At 43.2% G+C, this 25,163-nt stretch overlaps 1 protein-coding gene across 2 annotated transcripts in view; it reads right to left on the bottom strand.

Annotated features, from left to right (window-relative positions):
• THSD4 (thrombospondin type 1 domain containing 4) overlaps window positions 1–25,163 on the bottom strand; it is a 585,321-nt gene that overhangs the window by 188,503 nt on the left and 371,655 nt on the right. Inside the window, exon 1 of one of the 2 annotated variants that reach the window (XM_033109295.1) lies at window positions 20,834–21,068. The exons of the other annotated variant lie outside the window; for it this stretch is intronic. Coding sequence (XP_032965186.1) covers window positions 20,834–20,905 — 72 coding nt within the window. The 5' untranslated portion in view covers window positions 20,906–21,068. Of the gene's footprint in view, window positions 1–20,833; window positions 21,069–25,163 lie in introns of those variants that run through there. 2 annotated transcript variants of the gene reach the window in all.

The raw sequence follows: 25,163 nt of genomic DNA, 5'->3' as shown, positions 1-25,163 counted from the left end.
TTTGAAGAGAAAAGGTGGAAACCATCCACAAGTGCAGCACAAAGGAAATGGGGAGAATAACTGCTTTCCCCGCACAACTGAATGTTATGCAGCTATTAACAGTCAAGGTTTTGAAGACTCTTTAATGACACAGGAAAATTGCTCACATATAATATTGTTATTATCCTCCAACTGGAAAGTCATGTAAGTGGCCAGGGTTGAGGATAAATAACTACACGCAAACATACTTTGGTAAATCCGAAACATTAACAGCAGTTTGTTTGCTGTGCTGGGATTTTATTTTCTTTATTATGTTTTTCGAAATTCTCTCTGCAATCTCTGTCTCTTTCTGTTTTTCCCTCTCTGCCTCTCTTTCTCGCAACCATGAACACGAATTGCTTTTATAATAAGAGACAAAGAGGCAAGAAGCAAATAGAAAAACCCAGCCTTCAAAGATGTGGAAAGAAAGAAAAAACAATGCACAGAGAAACTGCCGTGGCCATTCCTAGACGTCAGGTTGCTGATGAGATAAACTGGCTGTGGCCAAAGCTGAAACTTCCTACCGATTCTACAGCAACTTTCGCCACTAAATTAGAGGGGGGCTTTGAGTCTCATGCAGCCACTCTACCTCCTGCAGGGCTCAGAGAAGAATCCTGATCCATAACAGGTACTCCAAATACGTTCTAGGGGCTAAATACAGGCATTTTTAGAAAAGCATCGCAGACAGCTGGGGATTTGGTGAGGTGAACTGGCCTTAATGCCATGGGAACATGGAAATCACATTTCGAAATATAAGCTCAGGGATCTCGTTTTCCCATTAAATAAGGAATTTCTTGGGATTATGTGGAACATTTCAGTTTTATTCAGTACAGAAACTTTTAGGCAAAGGGATGACAGGAGCAAACTTGGAGACTGGAACTGAGGACAGGGTTTATTTACTTGGGCATAGGAAACGGCGGTAACACACCTCACACTGCGCCCCCAGGGAGAAGTCCTCCACGGAGACACAACTAACTTGTGAGCATCCACAATGTAGACATGGGCTCTTTGGGCTCAGAAGAGGTTTAACAAGGAAAGAAAAAAAAAAGTGAGTTCTTCACCAGGTGTGGATCCAACTTCACGCACTTTCCACTTTGAAACTTCCTCAGAAAACCCATGGAAGATGACGTACCAAGAGTAACGTCACAAGTAACAAGAAAACTCGTGTTCTGCTAATACAGTGAAAACCCCCGTAGGACGACACCCTGGGCTCAAAGGGACTTCTGGCTTCTCTCAGCCTTCAGGATGCAACCCCCATCCCGGCTTCCAAGCAGGCTGGGACAATGGTGAGGCTTAAACGGCCCACAGAGGCACGGCCAGGCCATACCACAGAGCAACTGCTAATGTGAAAATGACTAGGAGCGCTCTGGAGAGCAGTCTGGGAAACCGCCCGGAGCCACAGAAACCCAGAGATGAACCGGCTGTGGCAGCTGGAACGAATCTTCCCAGACAAGTCATCCTCCTCCTTATTCTCCAGTTGAAGACACTGCAGCTCCGAGAAGAAACGGGATCTGCCCAATACGTAGTGGCGGCCATGCAGCAGACAGACTCCGCTGAAAGTTCCAGAGCCAAATAGCCACTTTGTTATCACATGGTTTTGCCCTCGAGACGATGAAGCAATGAACAAGGTGTATCTGAAAAATCTGGATTTCTGTATTTCAGGTTCACCAATTGTTAGCTATGTAACCTTGCTCGTCTCATGGAAAAAGAATGTCTTCCTGGCCTGTATCTCACAGGGATATTGTGAGTTAATTAAGTAAGAACACAAGTGGGAAAATATAAATAGCTGCACCTGATATATGGGGTTTCTGTGCCATGGTGGCAAGGGCTGGGAGAGTGCTAAGTATCCAAGAAGTGCTCAGCTGATGTTAGCTAATGTCATTATCTGTCCTCAGAAGCAGTGGCACTGACCGCCTGAGTCAAAGGGCTGATATCTTTTATCCTCTTTGTATATGTTCCTCCAAAATACTTAGCTCAGTGCCCCATCCCGAATAAATCAGCTTTAGTTTTTTGACCTATGAGGCATTTATTTGATTGTATTCCCTTCTTTGCTTTTGGCTGCTATGAATCTCAGAGCAGATTTTCTGAGAAGTAACCAGCAGGACTTAACGGCGTGGATTTTAGACATCAGGCTTCTTCCTGTCTTATTTTTCCTGTCCCAAGTTTCCCTTTGGCTCCATTTTACTACCTTATTGTTATCTGGTACATTATATTCACTAAGGTTTTTTTAGGTGGTTTTAAATCCTTTTGAGAATGAATGCATCATAAGTCAATAACTTCTGAGTGATGCTCAGTCCGCATTGTTGATTATTGGACAGAAGAAAGAGAAACAAGAGTGGAGTGTACGTTTGTTACCGCCTCCCTCCCTCCCTTACACTGTGACATCTGCCTAACATAGTTCTTGAAACATGAAACCAAATTGCAGAAAGACTCAGTGTGGGTCTTCACCCACATCCGTGAATACCAGAAGGCACAATCTTCATTTCTTTAGGGTTTTTCACCAGCAAAGAAAACAGCCCAAACCTTAGATTTCTGGGTGACAGGCCACCATTTCCCTGAATGGCTCTAATGGAACGTCTATTTTTATAAAACAAGACACGTGGGGGGATGTCATGATTAAAACATAGTCAGATGAGAGGACGTATCTTTTCACTGTCTCCCCATTTAAAAGCAATACATGCTCACGAAAGAAAATATGTCACACACTATACATACTAGACAAGTGGCAAAAATATTAAGCAACAAAAATCATGCATAGGAGGAAGTATTTTAAATATTAGCCTTAAAAAAAGAGCAGTAAGATTACACCTATTGAAAGTTTTGGGAGCTGCTTCTGCTGGAACTTGCCTTCATTTATTTTTCTACTTTCCATGTTATAAAAAGGGTCCTGACTTAGCAAAATTGCGACTCATGGGCTCCAATTTGGCCTTCGGGACCTCTCGTCCCATCACCCATGTGTCACAGGAGTCTCCTATTCTACAGCATTGAGAGGATAATGTCCATCCTGTTTCTGTGACCACTTTTGCCCTTCTGGGCAGTTCTCTGATGACTCACTAACACCTGACGCATGAGCAAGAATTCTGTGGTCGCCATGCAGTCGGGGCCCCCATGTGGAGGAGCCCTGATAAAAAATCTTCTTTAGGGGTTTGAGGGAGCTTTGAAAGGCATACACAAGTAGGGTAAGAATAAATATACAAAGAAACTGGGGCAGAATGGAAATAGATAAGAGAAGGGAAAAAACGGTAAAGTTGGCACAAAGATTGCATTCCTTTAAGATCTTGTCCAGTAGCTAGAGGTGGGCTATACATTGGTTCTGAGCGTCCAAATTGCCAAGATTGAGAAGCGAGAGTGGCGGTTCATCAAAATTAGTGTCTGTAAATGTCTCACACACGTTCTGGTTGTCCTGCTTCCTCTTGTGGAGGGAGCCCCATAAATGGGGACTGTGGCTCAGCCCGTCCTCTCCACACTCACCTCACTGCCCTGCAGGCAGTGTGCTGGGAACACCTGGGACTGCCTGCCCAGGTGCTTTGTTCTCCATGGGAGGGAGCTGGAAGTGCTGAAGAGGTAAGGGCCCTGAAGCAGCCGTCAACCAACGAGGAAAAGGCATTGGTGGGCAAACAGACCAGCTTCCTGTCCCCTCTGTGAGTAGTTCTGAGTCATGCTCTACACTGCCCCCCAGAGTCCCCAGCAGGATGGAGCCCCACACGCCCACAGCGTCGCTGGCTTGATGACACACCTGTATGGGGTGCCCCCCTTCCCGTCTCACTCCCTCTCTGCCCTACTGGGGTTTCCTGAGATCACCTGCCAAATGAACCACTCCCACCTGGGTGCTTGGCTCAGGGTCTGTGTCTAGGGCAAGCAAATCAAGACAGGAATGCTGTGGGTTCTAGTGAAACGCAGCAAGCACAGTGATAATTGTCGTGGGCTGGCTCTTTCAAGGACCCCCAGTACAGCCCAGGGCAGTTCCAGCCACTCACCGAGCTGGGTCCACTTGGTAGAATTAACGTTTAGCATCGCTGTGTGAAGTTGAGCCAATCACTTTACCTGCTCTGCAGATTCCTAATTTCTAAGGAGAGGGTGGGCCTCTTGGTACCCTCTGGTTCTAAGAGTCCTTGATGTAAAATATGCCACATCTACATGAGTTTAAGCTTGTAGAAAGAGAGAAAAAAAATCACAGTTCTCTCTGCCAAAGAAGTGTTAATCAGAGAACCGAGTCTGTTTTGTGCAAGCCCTCAGGCTCGGAAGACGGGAGAGAAGAGCCAGTGTCTGGGACAGCTATCCCATCTCGCCATGTGATGACCAAGGAAGGGGGAAGGGCCTGGAGGAGGGTGGGAGCAGGGACACAGCGGGGCCTAAGAAGTAAGAGGACAATTTATAATGCAAGAGAGGAAATGCAAGACAGGGACTCTGGAGGCATAGTGAGTCAATTATAATTAAATTGACTATAATTATATTAAGTGGACTAAAATTAAATTAAATATAATAAAATCTGGTTGCAGATGAGGATTATGGGACAAAATGTTCTGAGAGATCAGGGTCCATACTCCCGAAACTCGGGGCGTGATGGGATCATCTGGCATGGCTGAGGAATAAGGAGAAATCCCAGCCCCACACTTCAACACGCTACACTCAGTATGTTACTTATCTCTCTAGCCCAGTTTTGTCACCTGAAATGCAGTAATAATCTGTCTTACAGAGTGCTCTGCTGGGGACGAAATGAGATTGTCTAACACCAAAGCACAAAATAGATGCTCAGTAAATAGTGTTAGCTCTGTTGGCTGATATCCTGAATTAAGGAAATGCACGAACACCTCTGACCACAAAGTTCTCAACACTCAACGAGTGGGGATTTTTACTAGCTATGTCAAATCTAGTTTGCATTTTTATTTTATTAAATCCCTGTGAAGAGAAAACACTTGCCACATTCAAGCCATACGCTGCTACAGAATAACAATGCCTGAAGAGTACTTGGATTCGCTACTGAATTTCGGGGGAAAAAAAATCCAAAATAAGACCAAATGAGATGAAACTCCTTTTCTTTAATTACTAGCTGTGACCCTATCAAGGCATTCCCCTTGCTGGACCTCAGATTTCCCATAATGAAAATCCAGGGACACTGGGACAGATGACACCTGAAGAGCCCCTTCAGGTCTCTGGACTGTTCCAATTCTAGGACTTCTCCTCCCCTCCTCCCCTCTCCCCACCATGCCCCCCCCCCCCGCCCGAAGCAGAAAACTGAGTCCTTTATTTGGCCAGAAAGAGTTACTTCTGTCCGCCATCTTCACACTTGTGTTGTGAGCACCCAGAAGCCACCTCAGAGCATCTAAACCTTAATGATTCCTTTGCTTTTCTTCCCTTGTCAATAAATCAGAGTGACGTTTTTCCTTCTGTTACCATTCCCTGGAATGTATGTCCTGTGGTCTCAGAGGTTCATCCAGGGCCCAGGAAAATCTGCCTGCTATTCCTTCCTCAAATTCAATGTTTGTTTGCAACTAAACTTACAAGAGAGTCCCTGGAGCAGAAACCAGAGATAAGGTCTCTTCCATCTCTACTGACACATCCTTCGAGGCTGAGCTCCACCTCGCCACCCCGTGAAGCTGCAGCCTGCCAACGCCTCTTACTTCTCTAAGTCATTTCAACTAACCCCCTCGCTGTTCTCCGTGTAATTAATACCCTATTATACACTTTGCTAGGTTCTAATTGTCTGCATCATATAATTGCGCAGTGGTTTACACAGGGGGGAGACTACACTCCACTGGCATATGCAAATACCCCAGTCTATCAGGGGCTCTAGAATCAGACAGAAGAGGGTGTGATTCCTGTTCTGCTCTTAAGACTTCATGATCTCGGTCATATAATGGGGGCACATCTGTGATGCATATACAATGGAAAACTGTGATTATTACCTGCCAAGTATCCCTTTTCCTGGAAAGACCACCCTGATATCACTCTGTGATCCAGGCAGGCGGAACCCTTCACCGAATTCCAGGGGCAGGTTTGGACCCACGACTTGGGCTGGCCAATCAGCATATTTATCCCCTTGGCTACCGTGATTGGTTCAGGGATGAGCACATGACCTAGGTCAGCCCAATGAGACAGAGCTCTAGGAATTTGCTGGAATCACAGCCATAATCCTTTTATTTGAAATTCCCAAATCCAAAAGGCTTAAAAAGACCTAAGTTTCTTTTCCTTTTTTTGTATAGTTGATATTTAAACTCATTTGGTAGCAAGACATGACTTGACTGATATGACACCTTTTGCTCTGGATATATTCATGTATTTCACTAGCCCTGCTGGGGGTGTCATGTCATATACAATATATGTTCCATATTACCCTTCTAAGATCCCCCCGAAACAACTCCAAGTTCTGAAACACATCTGGGCCCCAAAGGTTTTGGATAATAGAATATGGACTTGTACAGACTTCCTGCTTTCGTACAGACACTGTTTACTCTGCGTGGAAAGTCCAACTCGCCTTCCAGCAGCTTCCTACTGATTCTAAATGCCCCAACCTGAATATCCTGTCCTCTGTGAGGTATTTCCTGACTGTCCGCAGCATAATTCCTCATCTGGGTTCCCATAGCACTCCATCCATACACATGGCAGCAGTTTTTACACTGCATGAGGGCCTCTCTGTGCTCACCTGTTCTCCTCAGTGGGCTCCCAGGAGTGAGGACCCATCTTTGCATCTTCAGTGTCTGGTATAAGGCCCCACATAAGCAGCACGGTGCCCTACTGCAACTTCCCAAAGGGGAGAAAATGGTCATAAACATAATGAACTCTTGGAAGTATATAAACCCAGTTCTGTAAATGTGATACAGAAGTCTCAGTTCTAATCTATTCTGCTGTGCTGCAGAAACTGTATTTTCCATCAATATAGAAAAGTAAAATGAAAAAAAAAAAGTCACTTTAGAATTGGTCAATTGGCCCATCAACCAAGGCCCACCCTCCACCACTAACAAATCAGGGCTGCCTCAGACCCGCAAGTCCAACTGCACCTGTGGGGCTGGTGCTGCGGAAGGCATGATACACATTGCTACAAAGACAGAAGAGTTTATTCACCAAATACATTTACGGGAGATGGCAGCAGTAACCGGGAGAAGGGAGCCCTGGCTGGATAGCCACCTTTTTTGAGGCTGGACATCCAATGAAACATGGAAATCAGAGGCCAAGTAAGTCCTTAGAATCAGGTTATTTGAACCCAATAAGAATATGCAAACTTTAAAAAAAAAATCACTGTCTTTCCTCCTTCACTGTACTTTCTTTTTCAGGAATGAGAGCCAACATGATTAAGCGTTATTTGGCTGAATCACTATGGTGTGTATCCGGTTTTAAGTCTTGGCATAGAATTCCGTTAATCATCAAAATGCTTCATGATTAGAGGGCCCCTTTCATCTGACAATCCCACAGTGCTCACTCATAGTGCTTCGATATCTTCAGGGGTATTTGGGATTTCAGTTCCCTTTGAACGGGTTTTCCAGAGTGCTTAGAAGATGCAGTTCTAAAGGAGCTGCCTCCTGGGCACTGCCTGGATCTTTACTACCTGAGCCTCACAGTGGAGATTCCTGGAGTGGTTTGGCTAGCGGGTCCTCCAGCAAGACTCTGCTGCACCCCTCATCTCTGAAGGGTGTCTCTCAGTCAGCGCAAGCTTTTCTGCTCCAGTCTGACATGAAGGCTCAATAACTGTGCCCACATACTAAGTAGGCATCTGGTATCCAGTGCTGTGCACCACGGGACGATGGGGGTTAGGGATGGTTTCCCAGCCTCAGGCTGCTAACAGGCTCATGGAGAGACCAGGGAGTCAGGGGGGAAAACCACCAAGAGAGCAAACAAGGTCAAAGCAGACCTGAGGCTCGATGTTATGGAATGTACCAGAGCAGAGGGCACTCTGAGACCATGACGGCATACTAGGGTGTCCTGGAAGAGGCTGTGGCGGGGGGCAGGGAGGGAGAGGTGTGATGAAATGGATGCATTACCACACGCAGGTCCTGCTTTTCTGCTAGATGTCAAGGGACAAGAAGCTAGAATGTCAGGTGAGGATCTCTGTCTGATACATGGCAACCACTCAGAACGGTGCCAGGGTCTCCATATTGGTGATGCAGTGAAGGCCTGGTTTCCACCCTTTGCCTCTACCTCCCCACCACCTTCCAAGAGGTTCCGATGGTTCATGTACAAATCTAACCATGACCACAGGGTCAGCCTATTGGGGAGCAAACTGTACACAGCTGAGGTCTCTTATAAACAGCTTTGAACACATTTAATGTATCTGGCTTAACTGTTGCTGCCATAAAGATTTAAAGCTACAACCACTGTTTTTCAAGTTAGTACCAAGCATTCACTCTCCCAAAGGTCTCAGATGCTGCAACTAGGCCCATCAGACGAAGCTGCTTCTAGACCAGCTCGGAGAGAGCAGCTGTGTGGTCTTGGGCAAGCCATATGACCTCTAAAAGATTCATTTTCCTTCTATGTAAAATGAGTGGGTTGGACTACATTACGTACCTCTAAGCTTCCTTCTCAAATAATGATTCAAGAGAGCGGAATTCGGTGTTTAGCACCATTTTTTGACTCTAAGGAAGACAGAGTGTTTTTGTATCCACCCCTTTGCTGAGAAACCACAGTGATCTCCTAGCCCCTTCCTTCATCACTGGAAGGTGAGGACAACGTGGTTTAGTGTTACGAGTCCTATTTTTGCTCTTTCCCCTTTTCTCAGCCACCCACTCCTACCTTCCCATTTGAAAGCATCCTAAATATTTTCTTCTCCTTTCTCTCCTCCTCTGACCTTTTGACTCCATAAGATTTGTCTAAAGAATCTGGAGCCACATTTCAGATTCTCAACTGTAACCCTCCTCTCTGGGATATCCTATTTTTCTCTTTGTTCCAGTGGATGCTTTCCCGAGCTCCATACTCATTTTCTCTTATTCCTCTCACTTTATGTTCTGCTTTCATTCGACAATCTCTCCTTGTATCTTTACGCAATTCCTCTGGCCTAACTGAAGACTCGTCCATCAGGCTTGAGAGAGCAAATACTTTGATGACAAGGATGGCTGCCACCCACGGAGCATCTGCTGTGCACTGAACACTGGATGAAAATAACCTCCTTCATCTTCACTAAAAGTCTGTGATGTTAACATAATTCTCTCCATTGTGAAGATCAAAAAAGTAATGCTTAGGGGAGCCAGTCAGCCTGCCCAGGTAAGAACGTGCAGAACCCGAGATTCAAGCTCAGGCCTGGATGTCTCAAAGCCTGCAGGTGTTCTCCCACTCTACTAAGACATCGATGCCAGTCAGGGGTCTGTGATACGCGTTGTAGTTTAGTGGTCACTCTGAGGATCAGAGCATCTTAAAGTAGGAACATGTTTAAGAAATCATTTAGTTTTAGTGACATCTAGTAGAACCTAAGAAATATAAGAATAACCCACAGAAGAAAGGAATGATATAGCATATGGAAGAATGCACACATATTATCAACATCCATATTTATAATAAAATAAGCTTTATAAGCTTCCATGAAACATTTACAAAATTGGTGTATTTGGCCACAAAGAGATCCTGCATCCTTTTTCTAAGGTCGAAATTGAATTGTGTGTGATATCTCCCACTACGTGTACTTGAGTTCTAGTCAAAAGAAAAAAAAAAAAGAATTATTTGCCATTGTCTAAATATGCCTTTACCGTTCCCAGCTGAATAACTTTCTTTTTATTCATGCTGTTCCTGAGACTTGGAATGGCTTCCTCCACCATCTGTCTACGGAACACTTTAGCATTCTTTAATGCCATCACAAATGCTCTTTTCTCCCTATGGTTGTTCCCGGTTTTCATAATAGGGTGTGATATGTTTATTAGAGTAATTTATATTTTAGCTTTAACTAAAGTACTTGTTGGTGCCCACCTTCAGAGGACATATGGGGGCTCCTACCTCTTTATGAATCCAACAGTACTTAGCACAAACCTAATACACAAAATAGCACTAAAAACACACTTGTTGAATTTAATTGAGACTTGATTATTTTGCCTTGGTGCAATGCAGGGATATGGAAAAATGATAGGTAGGCAGATTTCAGTACATTGTAATACAAACCACTTGGTCTTTTACATCAATTACTCATTCTGTCCCTTAAAATATGCCTGGGTTGAAATTTTAGCATTCTTTCTGTCAGTTCATATTAACTTTCTAAGCTAAAGTAAATACATTTATATAATATGCTGAGTCAGTAAATAAGGGTTTTTAAGTAAAATTATTTTTAAAGGAGAAATGCCTAATTGAATATGCATGCCAGCAACACAGTACAAAATATAGGAAAGAAAAAAAAAGACACCCACTATAGCATTTGTTGGAGACTAAATATTTCCATTTATAGAATATGTGACTTTCTATCAAAGCACCCAATATTTTCTTGGCAAGTGATTATCTCAAAAAGTGGCAAATAACATTTTGGGTGTCTCGTGACTGTTAATCACAATCACTTTTCTCTAATGTACCTGAGTTGCTTTATAACATTAGTCAAAAAAAGAAAAGGAAAGTTAAAAGATGTGCTAAGGTCACCCTTTGCATCTGTATAGATCTTTAGGGTCTGCAAAGCACTCACGAGGGTCAAGATGGCAGACTGAGCTCAGGTGTTTGTTTTTCTTTTCTTTTGTGAAAATTAATAAACAGAAACCTCTATTTCTGTTTTGTTTGCTTACTTTGTAAGGGGTGTAAATGTCTAACTACTATGCTGTTTTGTACACCTGAAACTAATAAAAATTAATTAATTAACAAAAAGAAAAAAAAGTCCTCCCCCCCAAAAAATGAGCAGAAACCTCATTTCAAATGGAGTCTGGAGGCTAAAAGAGAGAACTGTCACGCAGGTGTCACTCCACACTCACTACTGACCTCAAAAGGAGGAGAAGTACTTTGCATCTCTGACAGGAGGTGATGTCACATTACTGCCTCAGCAGGAGGAAGAAAAGATTCCTCTGTGCCCAGTGCAGCTTAGCCGAAGGGAGCCTGCTGTCACTCAGCCAGTTAAAAGTCATTATGCTTCAAACTTTCAGTTTCCACCAATGGATGTCCTTTACAACAGCCACTCCCAAGTCCGTAAAAGAGCGACCTCCCCTTTGTTACCCTGGACTTGCACGTGGTTCACCAGACTGTAGGTCCTAACTTACAGTTCTTTGTTCTTCCGGGATAAACCCATTTTGCTGGAGAAATATCTGGCTATTTGTTTAAGGTCAACACTTTCCAAAATTACATTCAAATGGCAGAAAAGACACACATGTTGTAACAACAACTATAAAACAAGACAGCATAAAATCAGCAGATAAAAATATTTGAGGAATTTCTAATATTAGACAGTTTATGTTTGCAAGAAACCATAGCAGAATAAACCATCGAAAGAGACTATTGTAGAGATGGAAAAATTCTAAACTCAGTTACCACAGGTACAATAAGCAGGAGGGGCGATCGAGCAAGAGTGGTCACTAACATCAAGGACAGGACTGCTGGAAGAACAATGAGGTCAGTCATGCCCCATCTGCCCCTACAGGCCAACAGAGCAGCTGCTGGGAGATTTCAACATGCCTCTTTCTCTGAAACTGATGGATGAGCAGGCAAACATCAGTAAAGATGTAGAAGACTTGAACGACTCAATCTATGACCTTAATTTTAAAGATACATAAAAAGTCCATGGACCCACTTATCAAGAATGAACATTTTTCTCAAGCATACTTGGAATGTTTATAAAGACTGTCCATGTACTAGGCCATGAAGCAAATTTCAACAAATTTCAAAAAACCACGTTCTCTGGTCCCACTACAATCAAGTTAGAAGTGAACTTGGGTCATACTATTGAAAATATAATTAAATAATGCATGGATCAGAGAAAATATCATAATGACAAATCTTTTTAAATAGCTAAAACTGAATAATAAAAATACTACATATCAATCTATATATCAAATACTATACATCAATTATTTCAGTAGACGGAGACAATGCTTTCAAATTCAACACCTAGTCATGTTTTAAAAATGTCTCTTACCAGACTACAAATAGAAGAGGGTTTATTAACCTGATGAAGTGTACAATCAAATATAGCAAACTTCATTTTTAATAGCAAAATGTTAGAAATATACCTTTAAGTTAGGAACAAAATAACACTACCTGTATTCAATTTTTTACTGGAGATCTTAGCCGGTGTTATAAGAATAAAAAGAAACAAATTATAAACATTGGAAAAGGAAAATCCAAAATGACCATTGTTCATAGATGACATGATTATGTGCAAAGTACCTACGGGCAATTGATTTAAATTAATAAGAGAATTTAGCAAGTTGCTTGGATGTAAGATCATTTGCATTTCTAAGCATTAGCAATAACCGAAAATTAATTTAAAAATGTATACATTATATAATTTACAATAATAAAAATATAACAAGGTAACTAGTAATAAATTTAAATTAAAGATGTATAAGAACTTTATAATACAGAAAATTATAAAAATTTATTGCAAAACTTCAAACAAGATCTAAGTAACATAAAGCTTATACTATGTTAATGGACAGAACGGCTCAATATTGGAATGATGTTAGATTCAATACGATTTTGATAAAAACTGCTAAAGGATTTTCCAAGGAAAATTGATGCATTCACTTCAAATTTCAGAAAGAAGAGCAAATGTCTAAGAATAGCGAAGATGGCCCCAAGGAGTAAGAATGAGGTGGACAGGCTTCAATAGGTGGCCCTGCAACAGTTCATTATCAACATGGAAAAAAATGAACTTAGATCCCTTATTCACACTGTACAGAAACATCAATTCTAAGTATATTAAAGACATAAACATGAAATGAAAGACTTGAACAATTTTAGAAAAGAAACTAGGGGAATATTTCTATAACCTGGGAATAAATAATTTCTTAAACAAGACATAGACACTGTTAACATAAAGAAATAAAACTGATAAATTCAAATAAACTGAGGACTTTTATTTATTAAAGGACACTATCAATTTTTAAATACAAGCCACAGACTGGAGAAAAGGTGACATGGAATAACAAGCAAAAATTCATATTCAAAATATATTTTAAAAAAAAAAACGCTCCTAAATCAGTAGTGAGAAAGCAAACAGCCAGATTTAAAATCAGGAAATAGACATGAACAGACATTTCATGGAAAAGGAAAACATGACTCACTTGTATGCATATACATATAAAAATTATTGTGTAGCAATAGTTAGTGATCAGGAAAATATCAGTTAACACACACTAATAAGTTTGATAGCTATTATAGCAGCAAAAATTAACTTGTCTGACAATGCCAAATGTTGACAAGGAGATAGGTCACTGAGAAGAACCCTTACACACTGCTAGGTGATGTGAAAACTGACACAACCACTTTAGGAATCAATTTGACATGATCTCATAGAGTTAAACACAGAGTTAGTGGGTCACAGAGTTATGACCCAGTAACTCAACTCCTGAGTATATGCCCGAGAGGAATCTTTGCACACACATGTGAAGAAACATGTTCCAAAATGTTCACAGCAGTGTTTATAATATAACCCCCCAAACAAACCTGGAAAGAACCCAACTATCAACAGGAAACAAGATGGACTGTTTGCTTAGAAGAATACTAGGTAGCAGTGAAAATGGGTGAACTAAGCTACACCTACCATCCTGTGGAGTACAAAACCAAGCTGGATACAAAAATCGCTACCATGTTTATACAACTCAAAACCAAACAAAATCAAACAATACATTCTTTAGAGATACAAACACATGCGAAAAATTATTAAAATAAAAAGAAAGACAATGACAACCATAAAATTTAGGATGGTGGTTCTCTTTGGAGAGAAGTGAGGAGGATGTGCCTGAGTAACACGCAGCACACACTATTGGGAATGCTTTATTTCTTTAGTTGGGTGGTGGGCTCATAGGTATTTGTCTGACTATTCTGTTTCATAACATGCTTATATATTACATATATTCTCCTATATATTAAATATTACACATTTTTTAAGAAATGAAAGAAAAGGTACTTAAAGACCACCCCTCCACAGAAGGGCTGGTTTTATGACTGAGTTCAACAAACCTTCCAGAAAGACTTAATTTCTCTGTTACTTAAACTATTTCAAAGTAAACTAAAAGATGAGAAACTTCTGAATTTATTTTACAAAGCTAGCAAAACCCTAGTTGAGCACAATAACACAGAGCCATGAGCCAACAGTACTTATTAAAAAGGAGACAAAATTCGAAATAAAATATTCACAAATCCAATCCAATAGCAAATTTAATGAACAAAGCACCAAGATTAAGATAGGTAGTTCCAAGAATGCAGACAGTCCAACTTGAAGAAATCTATTAATATAATTCACTATGTAAGTAGACTGAAGGAGAAAACCATAATGAGCATTTTGATGAAGTCAAACAACATTTGATAAAATTCAACAGCCATTCCTGATACAAATTCAGAAGGGAAGTTATCACTGGATAAAATGTGTCTACCTAAAACATCTGGGAAGCATTAAACTTAATGATAAAATATTAGAAGTTTTCTCACTTCAGTCTGGAAAATGACAAGTGTGTTCACTTTCATTGCTACAGTTCAACACTGTAGACTAAAGTCCTAGCAAGCGCAGTAAGACAAGAGGTGGAAACAAGAGTCACCAGCTATCAGAAGAGAAGCAGCAAAACCACGTTTAGTCATGTGGCTTCTGACATTTTTAAATTTTTTGAATTATGAAAGCTTCAAGTCGTGGGCATATACACATATACACTCATAGTCACACACATGCACATACGAGGTCTGACAATTACGTTCGCGAGCTGGTTGCAACACTGTTTTGATATTAGGGGGATTATTCATTATGAATTTGTACCAACTGGACAAACAGTTAACCAAATTTACTACTTGGAAGTGCTGAAAAGCCTGCGTGAAAAAGTTAGATGACCTGAACTTTTCACCAACAATTCATGGCTCTCACATCATGACAACGCACCAGCTCACACGACACTGTCTAGTGAGGGAGTTTTTAGCCAGCAAACAAATAACTGTATTGGAACACCCTCCCTACTCACCTGATCTGGCCCCCAATGACTTCTTTCTTTACCTGAAAATAAAGGAAATATTGAAAGGAAGACATTGATGATATTTAGAACATCAAGGGTAATACGACGACAGCTCTGATGGCCATTCCAGAAAAAGAGTTCCAAAATTGCTTTGAAGGGTGGACTAGGTGCTGGCGTCAGTGCATAGCTTCCCAAGGGGAGTCCTTTGAAGGTGACTGTAGTGATATTCAGCAATGAGGTATGTAGCACGTTTCTAGGATGAGTTTGTGAACTTAATTGTCAGACCTGCACACCCTTATGCTGATAAAAGCATAGGAATATTTCTAGAAGGGCAAATGCCCAATTGTGAACAATGGTTTCGTTTGGGCAGGGAAGAAGGTTTGGGGAAGGAGTGAGGGTAAAGAGGCACCTTTAACTTTTTATTCCTTGCATTTCTTTATTGCTTGAATTTTTTTTGTACAATAATCGCTTTCATAATCAAAAATAAAACAATTAAAATGTCAAAAGTCATATGACTATACATGGTAGACCCAAGCCTCCGACGTGGGTCTTGCTTTATCATGTTAGTTCCACATAGCTGGTTTTGTACTGTAGATATCAGAAAGTCCAAGAAAGGTGAGCCACAGAGAACCGTGCACACGATCAGTCTTTAAAGGCACCACACGGATCCTGCACTCCTATTTGCTACAAACAACACTCCAGGGACTAATAACGAGGGGCAGCTTTTTATAAAGGTTGTCACTGCTTATAAATCAACTCTACATTCATTGTTTAATTTGATTTAATCCTTCAAAATAATTTCAAAAATCTATGACCAAGAAAATGTCCCACAGCGGTCACCTAAATGACATGCCATAAAAAGGTAATCCTACGACTGTAGATACGGAATTTCTGGAAGTTTCAAAGGCACAGAGAAAAACTCCAACACTTGGGATCCAGGTGACTGCAAAACCTTCTGCCACATCTCACAATGCATGCTTCTGTAATCTGAACTGAGCATTGTTTCCAGAATGTGCTGTGTTTTTTCTTATTTATAGGGCTCTATAGATGTTTCCCTCTGCCGGGAAGGTCCTCCCTCCCTCTTTTTCCACTCAAAATGCCTACCCGTTTGTGCAGAAAAGAGTTAAGAAATGTAGCAGCCCTGATTTCTCTCCTTTAAAAAGACCTGCTTACAAGTCTGGCCATTGGCTGGCCTCTGGGAAGTTGGATTTGGGGAGGGCTCCCCCCATTCCCAGAACTGGTAAGAGGGGCTCACTGTGCCCGTACGGTACAGACAACATGGTTTATGCTAAGCACCTGCTTCCCTTCTGGGAGTCTGTAATGTTGGTACATGGCAGGCAGAGGGTGTCTAGGTGGCCAGTGCCCAATAAAAACCCTAGGTGCTGAGTCTCTAACAAGCTTCTCTGGTTGGCAACATTTTACACATGTTGTCACACTCACTGCTGGGGAATTAAGTGCATCCTGTGTGTCTCCACTGATCAAGGAGCCTTGGAAGCTGGTGCCTGGTTTCCTCTGCACTTGGCCTCCATGCGCCTTTTCCTCTGTTGACTTTGCTCTGCATCCTGTCACTGTAATAACTCAGAGCTCTGAGTGCCACTATACGGTGGGTTATTGAATTACTGCAAATCACTGAACCTGGGGGTTGTCTTGAAGACCCCAAACACACAACCCTCCAAGTCTTAGTTAAATATGACATCGTTTCTGGAATCTTTCCTCACTTTCTTAGGCAGATCTCTCTGCTTCTTCACCTGTGCTTTTGCAATGACAGAGAGCTTTTTATTGCACAATCATTCACTGTTTGCACTCTGTGCCCCCTTTAAAGCATCAGCTCATCAAAGACAAAGACCGTATCTTCTCACCTTCCTTGCTTTAGCCCTGGTAGCACAGGCAATCGTAACTGTAGTAATAGCCAGTAAGTGCTGTTTACTTTGTGCCTGACACACCAAGCTAAAAGCTCTACACATATGATCACACTGAATTCTTCCAACCATCCCTCAAAGTAGCTACTATTATTATCCTCATTGTAAAAATGAAAAAGCAGGGGTAATGAGTAGGTGTTACAGGAGTGAATGAGTCACCGAAAGAACATCATTTTAGCCCATAGGGATCACTTCACTGAGCAGTACCTCAGTGTTACGGCTGTTAACTCATGCACACTCCACCTTAGCAGGAGCTATGAGCTCCTGCTGAGGACGTTACCCATTCTATCGTGATTTCATTACCGCGCACATTTCAGAAGGTAAGGCACCACAGGTATAAGTCTCACACCTGCCCTCCTCCCCTAGTCTCTCTGTTGTCCACCCATTGCCTTGTATGTCCTCCCAGAGAAAGGACGGACAAATACGTTAACTCATTTTACACCAAGGGTAGCATTTTACACACATTCTGCAACTTGCTTTTCTTAGTTAACATACCCTGCGGGGTCATCTCATATCCGTGCACGTAGAGCAACTTCCTTGTTTTTGGACACCTGCCTAGTATCCCACATCAAGGGGGCATTTGGGTAGTTGCAACAGCCTAATTTGGAGAAATGCTTCAGAGAGCACTGTTCATATTCAGAGTGGATCAACAGGATAGAGTATTAGAAATGGAAAAGCAGGGTCAAAGAGATGCTTATTACTTATTTATTTTTAATTAAAGAAATTGAGATATGATTCACATGCCATAAAATTTGCACTTTTCAAGGGTACTTACTATTCAGCGGTCTTTAGTACTGCCACAAAAGTGTGCAACCATCACTTGTCCAATTCCAAAATATTGCCATCATCCCAAAACCCCCCAAAAACTTATCTTATGCATTAGCAGCTAGTTTTTAAAAGATAGTTTTAAAAGATAGTTTTTAAAATTTTGATAGATTTTGCCAAATTGCTTCATCAAAATTGAACATCTATTTGACTCACTTCTAGGAATTGCTCACCACGCTCTGTGGAACCTTGTAGGTTTCCAGTTGCGTCTCCCGCCCCCGCCCTCACATATAACAGCAGCATCTCATTGGTCTTACCCAGATGTCAAGTTCAAGTTTAGGAGAGAATACTCCCCCATTCTGTGGCATCCTGCAAAGAACCTGGATCCTGGCACACTTCCCACACTGACAAATGCACCGCAAGTCCTGGCTGACCTTCTAGTTCTTTACATTCTTTTAGGGGACGCATGCAATTGGTACAAGTGAATGCTGCTGTGATCCTAATTCTGACGGGGCAAAGGCATTCCAGTGACCTCAGTGTTCTCAGTTTAATGTTTCCGCAACCAGAAAATGAAAGCAGCATAGTCTTTCTCTGGGTTTGTCCTCAAACCCATGCGCGGACACCATATCAGGTAGTTGTGCTCTTGCATGTCAGTCACGGGTGCCAACGGTGCCAGCAACAGGACACCCAGTGACGATGGCTTTGAGTTCCAACCCCTCCTCCCACCACCTGCCAGCCCCTGTTCATCTGGAAGGACCTCACACCCTAGAAAACGGACTGAGTTGGCTGCGTGGCTTCCAGCTGCACGCCGAGAACACGGCCAGCTAAGCACCACTAGGCCTATGACGCTTTCTTCTCCTTTCTTCCTTTTTCTCATGTGTTTTTATGAACATCCAAAGGGAAGATAATTAAAACCTGCAAGAAAACCGGCTGGCAGAGGAAAAGGAAACCTTGGTGACTTGGGGACGATGCCACATGTTTATGGGTGAGTTTCGTAAGTAACACGGCTATAAAAAAAGAGCCTCTTATAAATAAATGCCACATTCTTCAAAGCTCCATATAAACTACATTCTTTTTAAGGAGGGAGTGGGAGCTGCTCATGCTCATGTTCCTCCATCATTTCATTCCCAACCCACTCATTGCACAATTTCCTAGGCGCGCAGTGGTCATGGAGTGAAAGCTTTGCAGTCGTGCGCGCGCGCGCACAAACACACTCACAGGCACACACAAACACACACAGAAAAAAGGAAGGCGACAAGGAAGAAAAGAGAGAAAGGCAAATGCGGGTCTTTATTTAGCACAGCAGAATAGAACAAAGGAGCAGAGGAGCAGGCATCTCGTCACCTCTGGTTGGGTTTTCGGGCTGTTAGGCACACACGGACTTTAACTGAAAATACAGAAGTTCTGCTTTTCTCTCCCAAGTGCTGAGTGTTGTCTGAACAGCATCAAGATTTGGGTGAGCCTGTGTAATTCCCTTTCATTTTTCATCTGCTTTGCTGATTGTAAAGTGAAACAGAGCCGCTCTCGCCTCTGCATGTGACACAAGGCTGGAGGCACACACATTCCAGAGCGGCCTTCCCCAGGAGCCAGCTGTGTGCAGGTAACTGAAGCCTGCCCTCGGTCCTGCTGTTAATAAGAGTAATTGGCAGGCCACTGAGGGGCTGCTGCAACGCCGTGATTTGCTCTGGACGAGGGTCTCCCTAGACCATATGCACATGCAGCGGTGATAGAAATATTTTCCATATGAGGTCTCCTCTCACATGCTTAAGTGCTCCAGGCTGAGTTAGGCCGGCCCATTTGTCATTTACTCTGCACAGTAAAAAATCAACAGGGAAGCTGCGAACTTCAACTACAACTAGAGGGCAATGGTTTGCTTTCAGCTTTCAGCATCACTAACCCATTCAGCTCCTCCAGCTCCCATTCAAGACTTCGGGCCCCCCCACAGGCCCACAAAATATCTGCAGAGCAGAGGACATGAGTAACAAACAGGCTAAAAGCCCGAAACAAGTGACCCGTTTCTGCATGCCTCCGAGACACATGTCTATTTTGAACAGAGTAACAAACCTGCTGACACCACAGCCAGCCTTGTGGCCTGGCTTTGGGAGCACACTCCGGCCACCTCTCATAGAAGGGAAAGCAATTACATTAGGCTTGCGTCCATCCTGACAATGCTAACAAAAGATAAAGCTGTGAAGTGGCCCCGTGGCCTTTTTAGGAGATACACTCCTCACTTGGCTTTTCAAAGAGGAAGATGGATTCAGGAAAAAGGCTCTCTTTTCATTACTCAGGCATCTGTGACTTTTCATCAGCAGAAGGAGTACAAGGAGTGGATGAGGTAAGTTTGGTGCAGGCAAGGTTCTTCCCTCTCCAGAAGAACTTAAGTTCTTCCCTCTCCGGCCCATATAATCATCCCTTCCAATGTCTTTGCCTTCATCAAAAACTGGCGCCTGCAGGCATCTATGATGTTCAGAACTGTATCCAGCTAGCATATAAGCTAAACCAATAAGAATAAACCATTCTCATGGGCCTCTCACATGCCTCCTTCTATGATAGATCTGGATACACTCGTAGCCCTGATATGGGTCACTATCCTTCTTCAAACCTGTGATAGAACGTTAAGCACAGAGTTTTCCAAGCACATGAAAGCAAACAAACGAGAAAAATGTGATGCAAAAAAGCAGAAAAGAGAAGCAGTTCCTCTACCATGCATATTCTCTCTGCAACACTGGAGAAAAATTCCCAGAAGGTAACAGTGCCTGCTGGAATCTGACATGCACATTTTCTTTATCCTGCAGTGGCAGAAGGAGAAATGTGCACCTCCAGGCACCTGTCATCAAGGCCATGCCAACTCCCCAGGGTGGCAACTGTACAGACAGCCTCGGAATGAGATTTTACAAATTACAGGGTTCTTCAAGAAGAAAAGAAGTCTGTCTCTAAGAAATGGCCAGGCAAGCCTAAAACAGCAACATAAAGTATGACTCTTTGCACACCATAAAAGCCCATTCCCTGATCCCTCTTGATAGATAGAAGAGGAAATATAATGCTGACAAAAATACAACTTCTGACAAGATATTTTATTTGGCTTACCTCTCCCACAGGTCTTGCTAACACTGCTGTTTGAACGTGGAGCAGTGTTAATATCAGGTAGCTGACAAACATTATTACCCAAAGTCAGAACTACCCTAGCGGAGCACTCCGTCTGCCAAGTGCTAACAGCTAGCAGATGCACTTGTGTCTCGGGATTCCAGCCCTGGAGCTCCGCTAGGCACCGCGCTGTTCCCTCTGCTCTCCCTCACTGTACTACCCGGAGCTCCGAGCTCAGCCTCTGCTCTGGAGAAAACTGGTAAGCTGATCTCTTCATGTAATAACTTCTCCCGGCTGGGGGAGGGGACAGGAGCCAGCTGGGAGCTGGGGGGCTGCCTTTAACAGAAAGCAGAAAGGGGAGGGGCAGAAATGATCAATGTGGAGTTCTGCATCTGGTCTCATTCATGAAAAGCCTCCAAGGTAAGCACTCCACATGCAGGGGGATGACCCCTGCTTCATCAACTGAGGCAGGCGGGAGGCCGTGAGCTTCAGCAGAGTGAGCTCCAGGCTGGGAGCTGGGAGACCCAGGGCCTTCCTAGTCCAGGATCTGCTGCCACCAAGCTGTGTGTGCTTGGAAAAACTGCCAACCCTCTCTGGGCATCAGCTGGTTTTCTCACTGATACAATCAAGGGTTGAGTGGATGACCTCTGAGTTCCTCTTCAGTTCTGATTTGATGGCTACAGAAATCTAGGCAGGCAAAGGCCGCTTAATCAAGGGCAGCCTTGAAGGATGAAAGTCACAAGGGAGGGTGCTGTGTATTTATTTATGCATTGATCATGTGGGCGTGAATGAATGGGAACTGAGCAAGCCACCCATCCCCCTCTTGCTGCCTCCCTGGGTCATTGTGCCTACCTAAGAGCTTGAGGATTTATAGCAGATGATGTGAAAAGAGATAGTAAGGTGGGAACAAGCGAAGCTCGGTACTGGCAGAACACAGTGAAAAGCAGGATGGTTTTAAAGAAACACCTCTGAGTCGAGTCAGGTGAAGCAGGCTGGCGCTTGGGGGCACAGGAAGCACAGGAGCAGGTCAGGGAGCAAGTGTTGCTAAAGCCTACAGTTCACTTGAGACACACCCTACATGGCCAGCTCTTATTGTCAGGTAGCAGGGCTCATGGTTTAACACAGGTTGAAAACCCACCATATATTAGCCTGTGCTTGATTGGGCACAAAGAACCATTCTGGAGGAAGGGATGGCTGCACGGGCAGTGGAAACAGCCGGAGCCCTCGAATCTGGCAGACCTCTGCAAGCCCCTGTTCTGCTACGAACTCCCTGCGAGTCTGTGGGTGAGCATTACATCCCAGCACGCCCCCCGTCGCCCCACCTGGGAAGTGTGGAAAGACCATCCGATGGGTACGATGATTATCAATTAGGTCACGACGCATAAAACTTGGCATAGTTCCTGACACACAGTAAGCGCCAAAGACATCGGCTTTCTCTTTGATCTGAATAAATATCGGCACCCAGTCCCAGAGAGTAAATTAATAAACACTTGAAAAGCCTCAGGTTGTGGGCATTTTCCTGCATTAATGAGGAAACTTTAAACCACACTGCAGTTTGTCGCCATCTCAGAAAGTTTATTATCACCAGTCACATGACAGCTTAGTAGTGGGGAGTTATTTGGGGGGTTGGGGGGAGGTTCTTATAATCCCTTTCTCCTGCTCTGTAAGAGTCAGAAGGTCCAGTGAAGGTATCTGCAGTTAGAGAAAGGAGGAAAGGACTTTCTTCTCTGCCCCACCCTGCCTCCTCTTCTTCCTCCTTCTGATTTATCATCATTGTCATCGTCAGGCATCTAATGACCAAAGGAGCACTGTCATTTACTCAGCAACCTCATCACAAATGCAGGCATTGTCTAAGAAAGCCAAAGTTCTTGAAAGTCCAGGGGTCTTGTCTAGTCCAGGGCAAGATAGTAAATATTTTTGATTTGCAGACCATATGGTTTCTGTGGCAACTACTCAACTCTGCTGCAGTAGCACAAAAGCAGCCCCAGACAAAACACACATGAAGGGCCAGGCTGTGTTCCAATAAAACTTTATTTACAGAAACAGGAAGCTTGCCAGACTTGGCCACAGTTTGCCAGTCTAGACACTTTCCAATCACCTTTCAACCCATCGCAAACTCATTTTTTACCCCTGCTCCATTATAAGGACTCTGGAAATGTCACCAGTGTCCCCAATGTCATGAAATACATATAAAGGATCATTTTCAGGTCTTAACTTATTTGAGTTCTCGGCAGTATTAACCAGCATTGTTTTTCACATTGTGGGGAAATATACACAACATAAAATTTACCATTTTAATGATTCTTAAGTACAAAATTCAGTGGCATTAAGTATATTCCCAATATTGTGTAAGCATCACCACTCCTTAGTTCCAGAACTTTTTCATCATCCCAAACAGAAACTCTGTGTTCATTAAATAATAACTTCCCCCCCAACTCCTGATAACTTCTATTCAACACTCTGTCTCTATGAATCTGCCTATTCTAGGTTCCTCGTGTAAGTAGAATTAAACAGTATTTGTCCTTTTATGCAGGGCTTACTACAGTTAGCATATGTTCAAGGTTCATCCATGTGGTAGCATGTGTCAGAACTTCATTCCTTTTGAAGGTTGAATAATATTCCACTTGATGGATAGACCACACTTTGTTTATCCATTCATCTGTTGATGGACACTTGGACTGTCTCCACTTTTAGCTATTGTGGATAACGCTGCTGTGAACGGGGGTGTCCAAGTAGCTGTGTGAGTCCCTGCCTTCAGTTCTTTGGGGTATATAGGTCGGACAGTTAAGTTCGCAAACTCATCCTAGAAAAAGTGCTACACACCTCACTGCTGAATATCACTATGGTCACCTTCGAAGTACTCCCCTTGGGAAACTATGCACCAATACCAGTGCTTAGTCCACCCTTCAAAGCAATTTTGGAACTCTTTTTCTGACTGGCTATCAGAGCTGTCATCGTATGGCCATTGGTGTCCTGAATGTCATCAAAATGTCTTCCTTTCAATGTTTCCTTTATCTTCGGAAAAAGAAAGAAGTCATTGGGGGCCAGATCAGGTCAGTAGGGAGGGTGTTCCAATACAGTTATTTATTTACTGTATAAAAACTCCCTCACAGACAGTGCTGTGTGAGCTGGTGCATTGTCGTGATGCAAGAGCCATGAATTATTGACACAAAGTTCAGGTCATTTTCGTCTAACTTTTTCACGCAGCATTTTCAGCACTTCCAAATAGTGAACTTGGTTAACTGTGTGTCCAGTTGGTACAAATTCATGATGAATAATCCCTCTGATATCAAAAAAGGTTAGCAACTCACTGCAACCAGTTAGCGAACTTAATTGTCAGAGAAATTAATGACTAAGAAATTAATGACCTCGTATACCTAGGAGTGGAATTGCTGGATCATGCGGTAATTCTGTTGAATTTTTCAAGGAATCACCCAACCGTCTTCCATAGTGGCAGCACCATCAGCGCACAAAAGTTCCGGTTTCTCCACTTCCTTGCCCACACTTCCTATTTCCCACTTTTTCGATAACAGCCATCTAAAGGGGTGTGAAGCACACACTCTTCGTTATGAACCATGCTTAGGTTCCAGACAACTCTCTAGTTTTCCTTTGCCTCCAATTAGCCAGCATTCTTGAGCACTATGAGCCAAGTATTATCCTAAGACCTCTATACATGGTGTCTCATGTAATCCTGACGACCGCCTTCTTAGGCTTGCCCCATGTCACACACTGGGTAGGTGGCAATGCAGGTATTCTGGCCCTGGCAGCCTGCCTCTAGCATTCAGCTCTTACTCTTGCACTGTCACCACTTCTCTGCACATGCTCTAGTCTCCTTGCCACCTACTCAGCCTAGCCCCTGAACGCCTGTGTTCTCGGCCCTCTCTCTGCTGCAGCCATTCTCCTTGGGCCATCTCGTCACTTCACTGGCCTCAGCCACCCTTTAAATGCCAATGACTCCACAGCAGTCTCTAGCCAGTCCTTCCTCCTGACCCACGGGTCCTTATATCCAGTTGCCTAGTGGATACTTGGATCTCTCAAATGTACGCCAAACTGAACAGGTCTAAAATGGAACTGATGTTTCCTGAAATCTGTTCTTCCTCCTGTTTCCTCCATGTCTGTGAATCACATCATTGCCCCTCTAATTCCTGGAGGTTGGAAACTGGGTGTTCTCTTGAGGCCTACTCCCTCACTTCCTTGTCCAAACCATCACCAAGTCTGAGTGAGTTTCCTTGGAGCTCTCCCCACGGCGTCCGATTCCCGCTGCCCCTGCTCTCATCCGGGCTCCCATCTGGGCCTCCACCATCCCCTCCTGACTTTCTGTAGCAGGACTTTC

The sequence above is a fragment of the Rhinolophus ferrumequinum genome, chromosome 6, assembly GCF_004115265.2.
Source record: "Rhinolophus ferrumequinum isolate MPI-CBG mRhiFer1 chromosome 6, mRhiFer1_v1.p, whole genome shotgun sequence".
Lineage (NCBI taxonomy): Eukaryota > Metazoa > Chordata > Mammalia > Chiroptera > Rhinolophidae > Rhinolophus > Rhinolophus ferrumequinum.
This window is presented reverse-complemented; position numbering and strand designations above follow the sequence as displayed.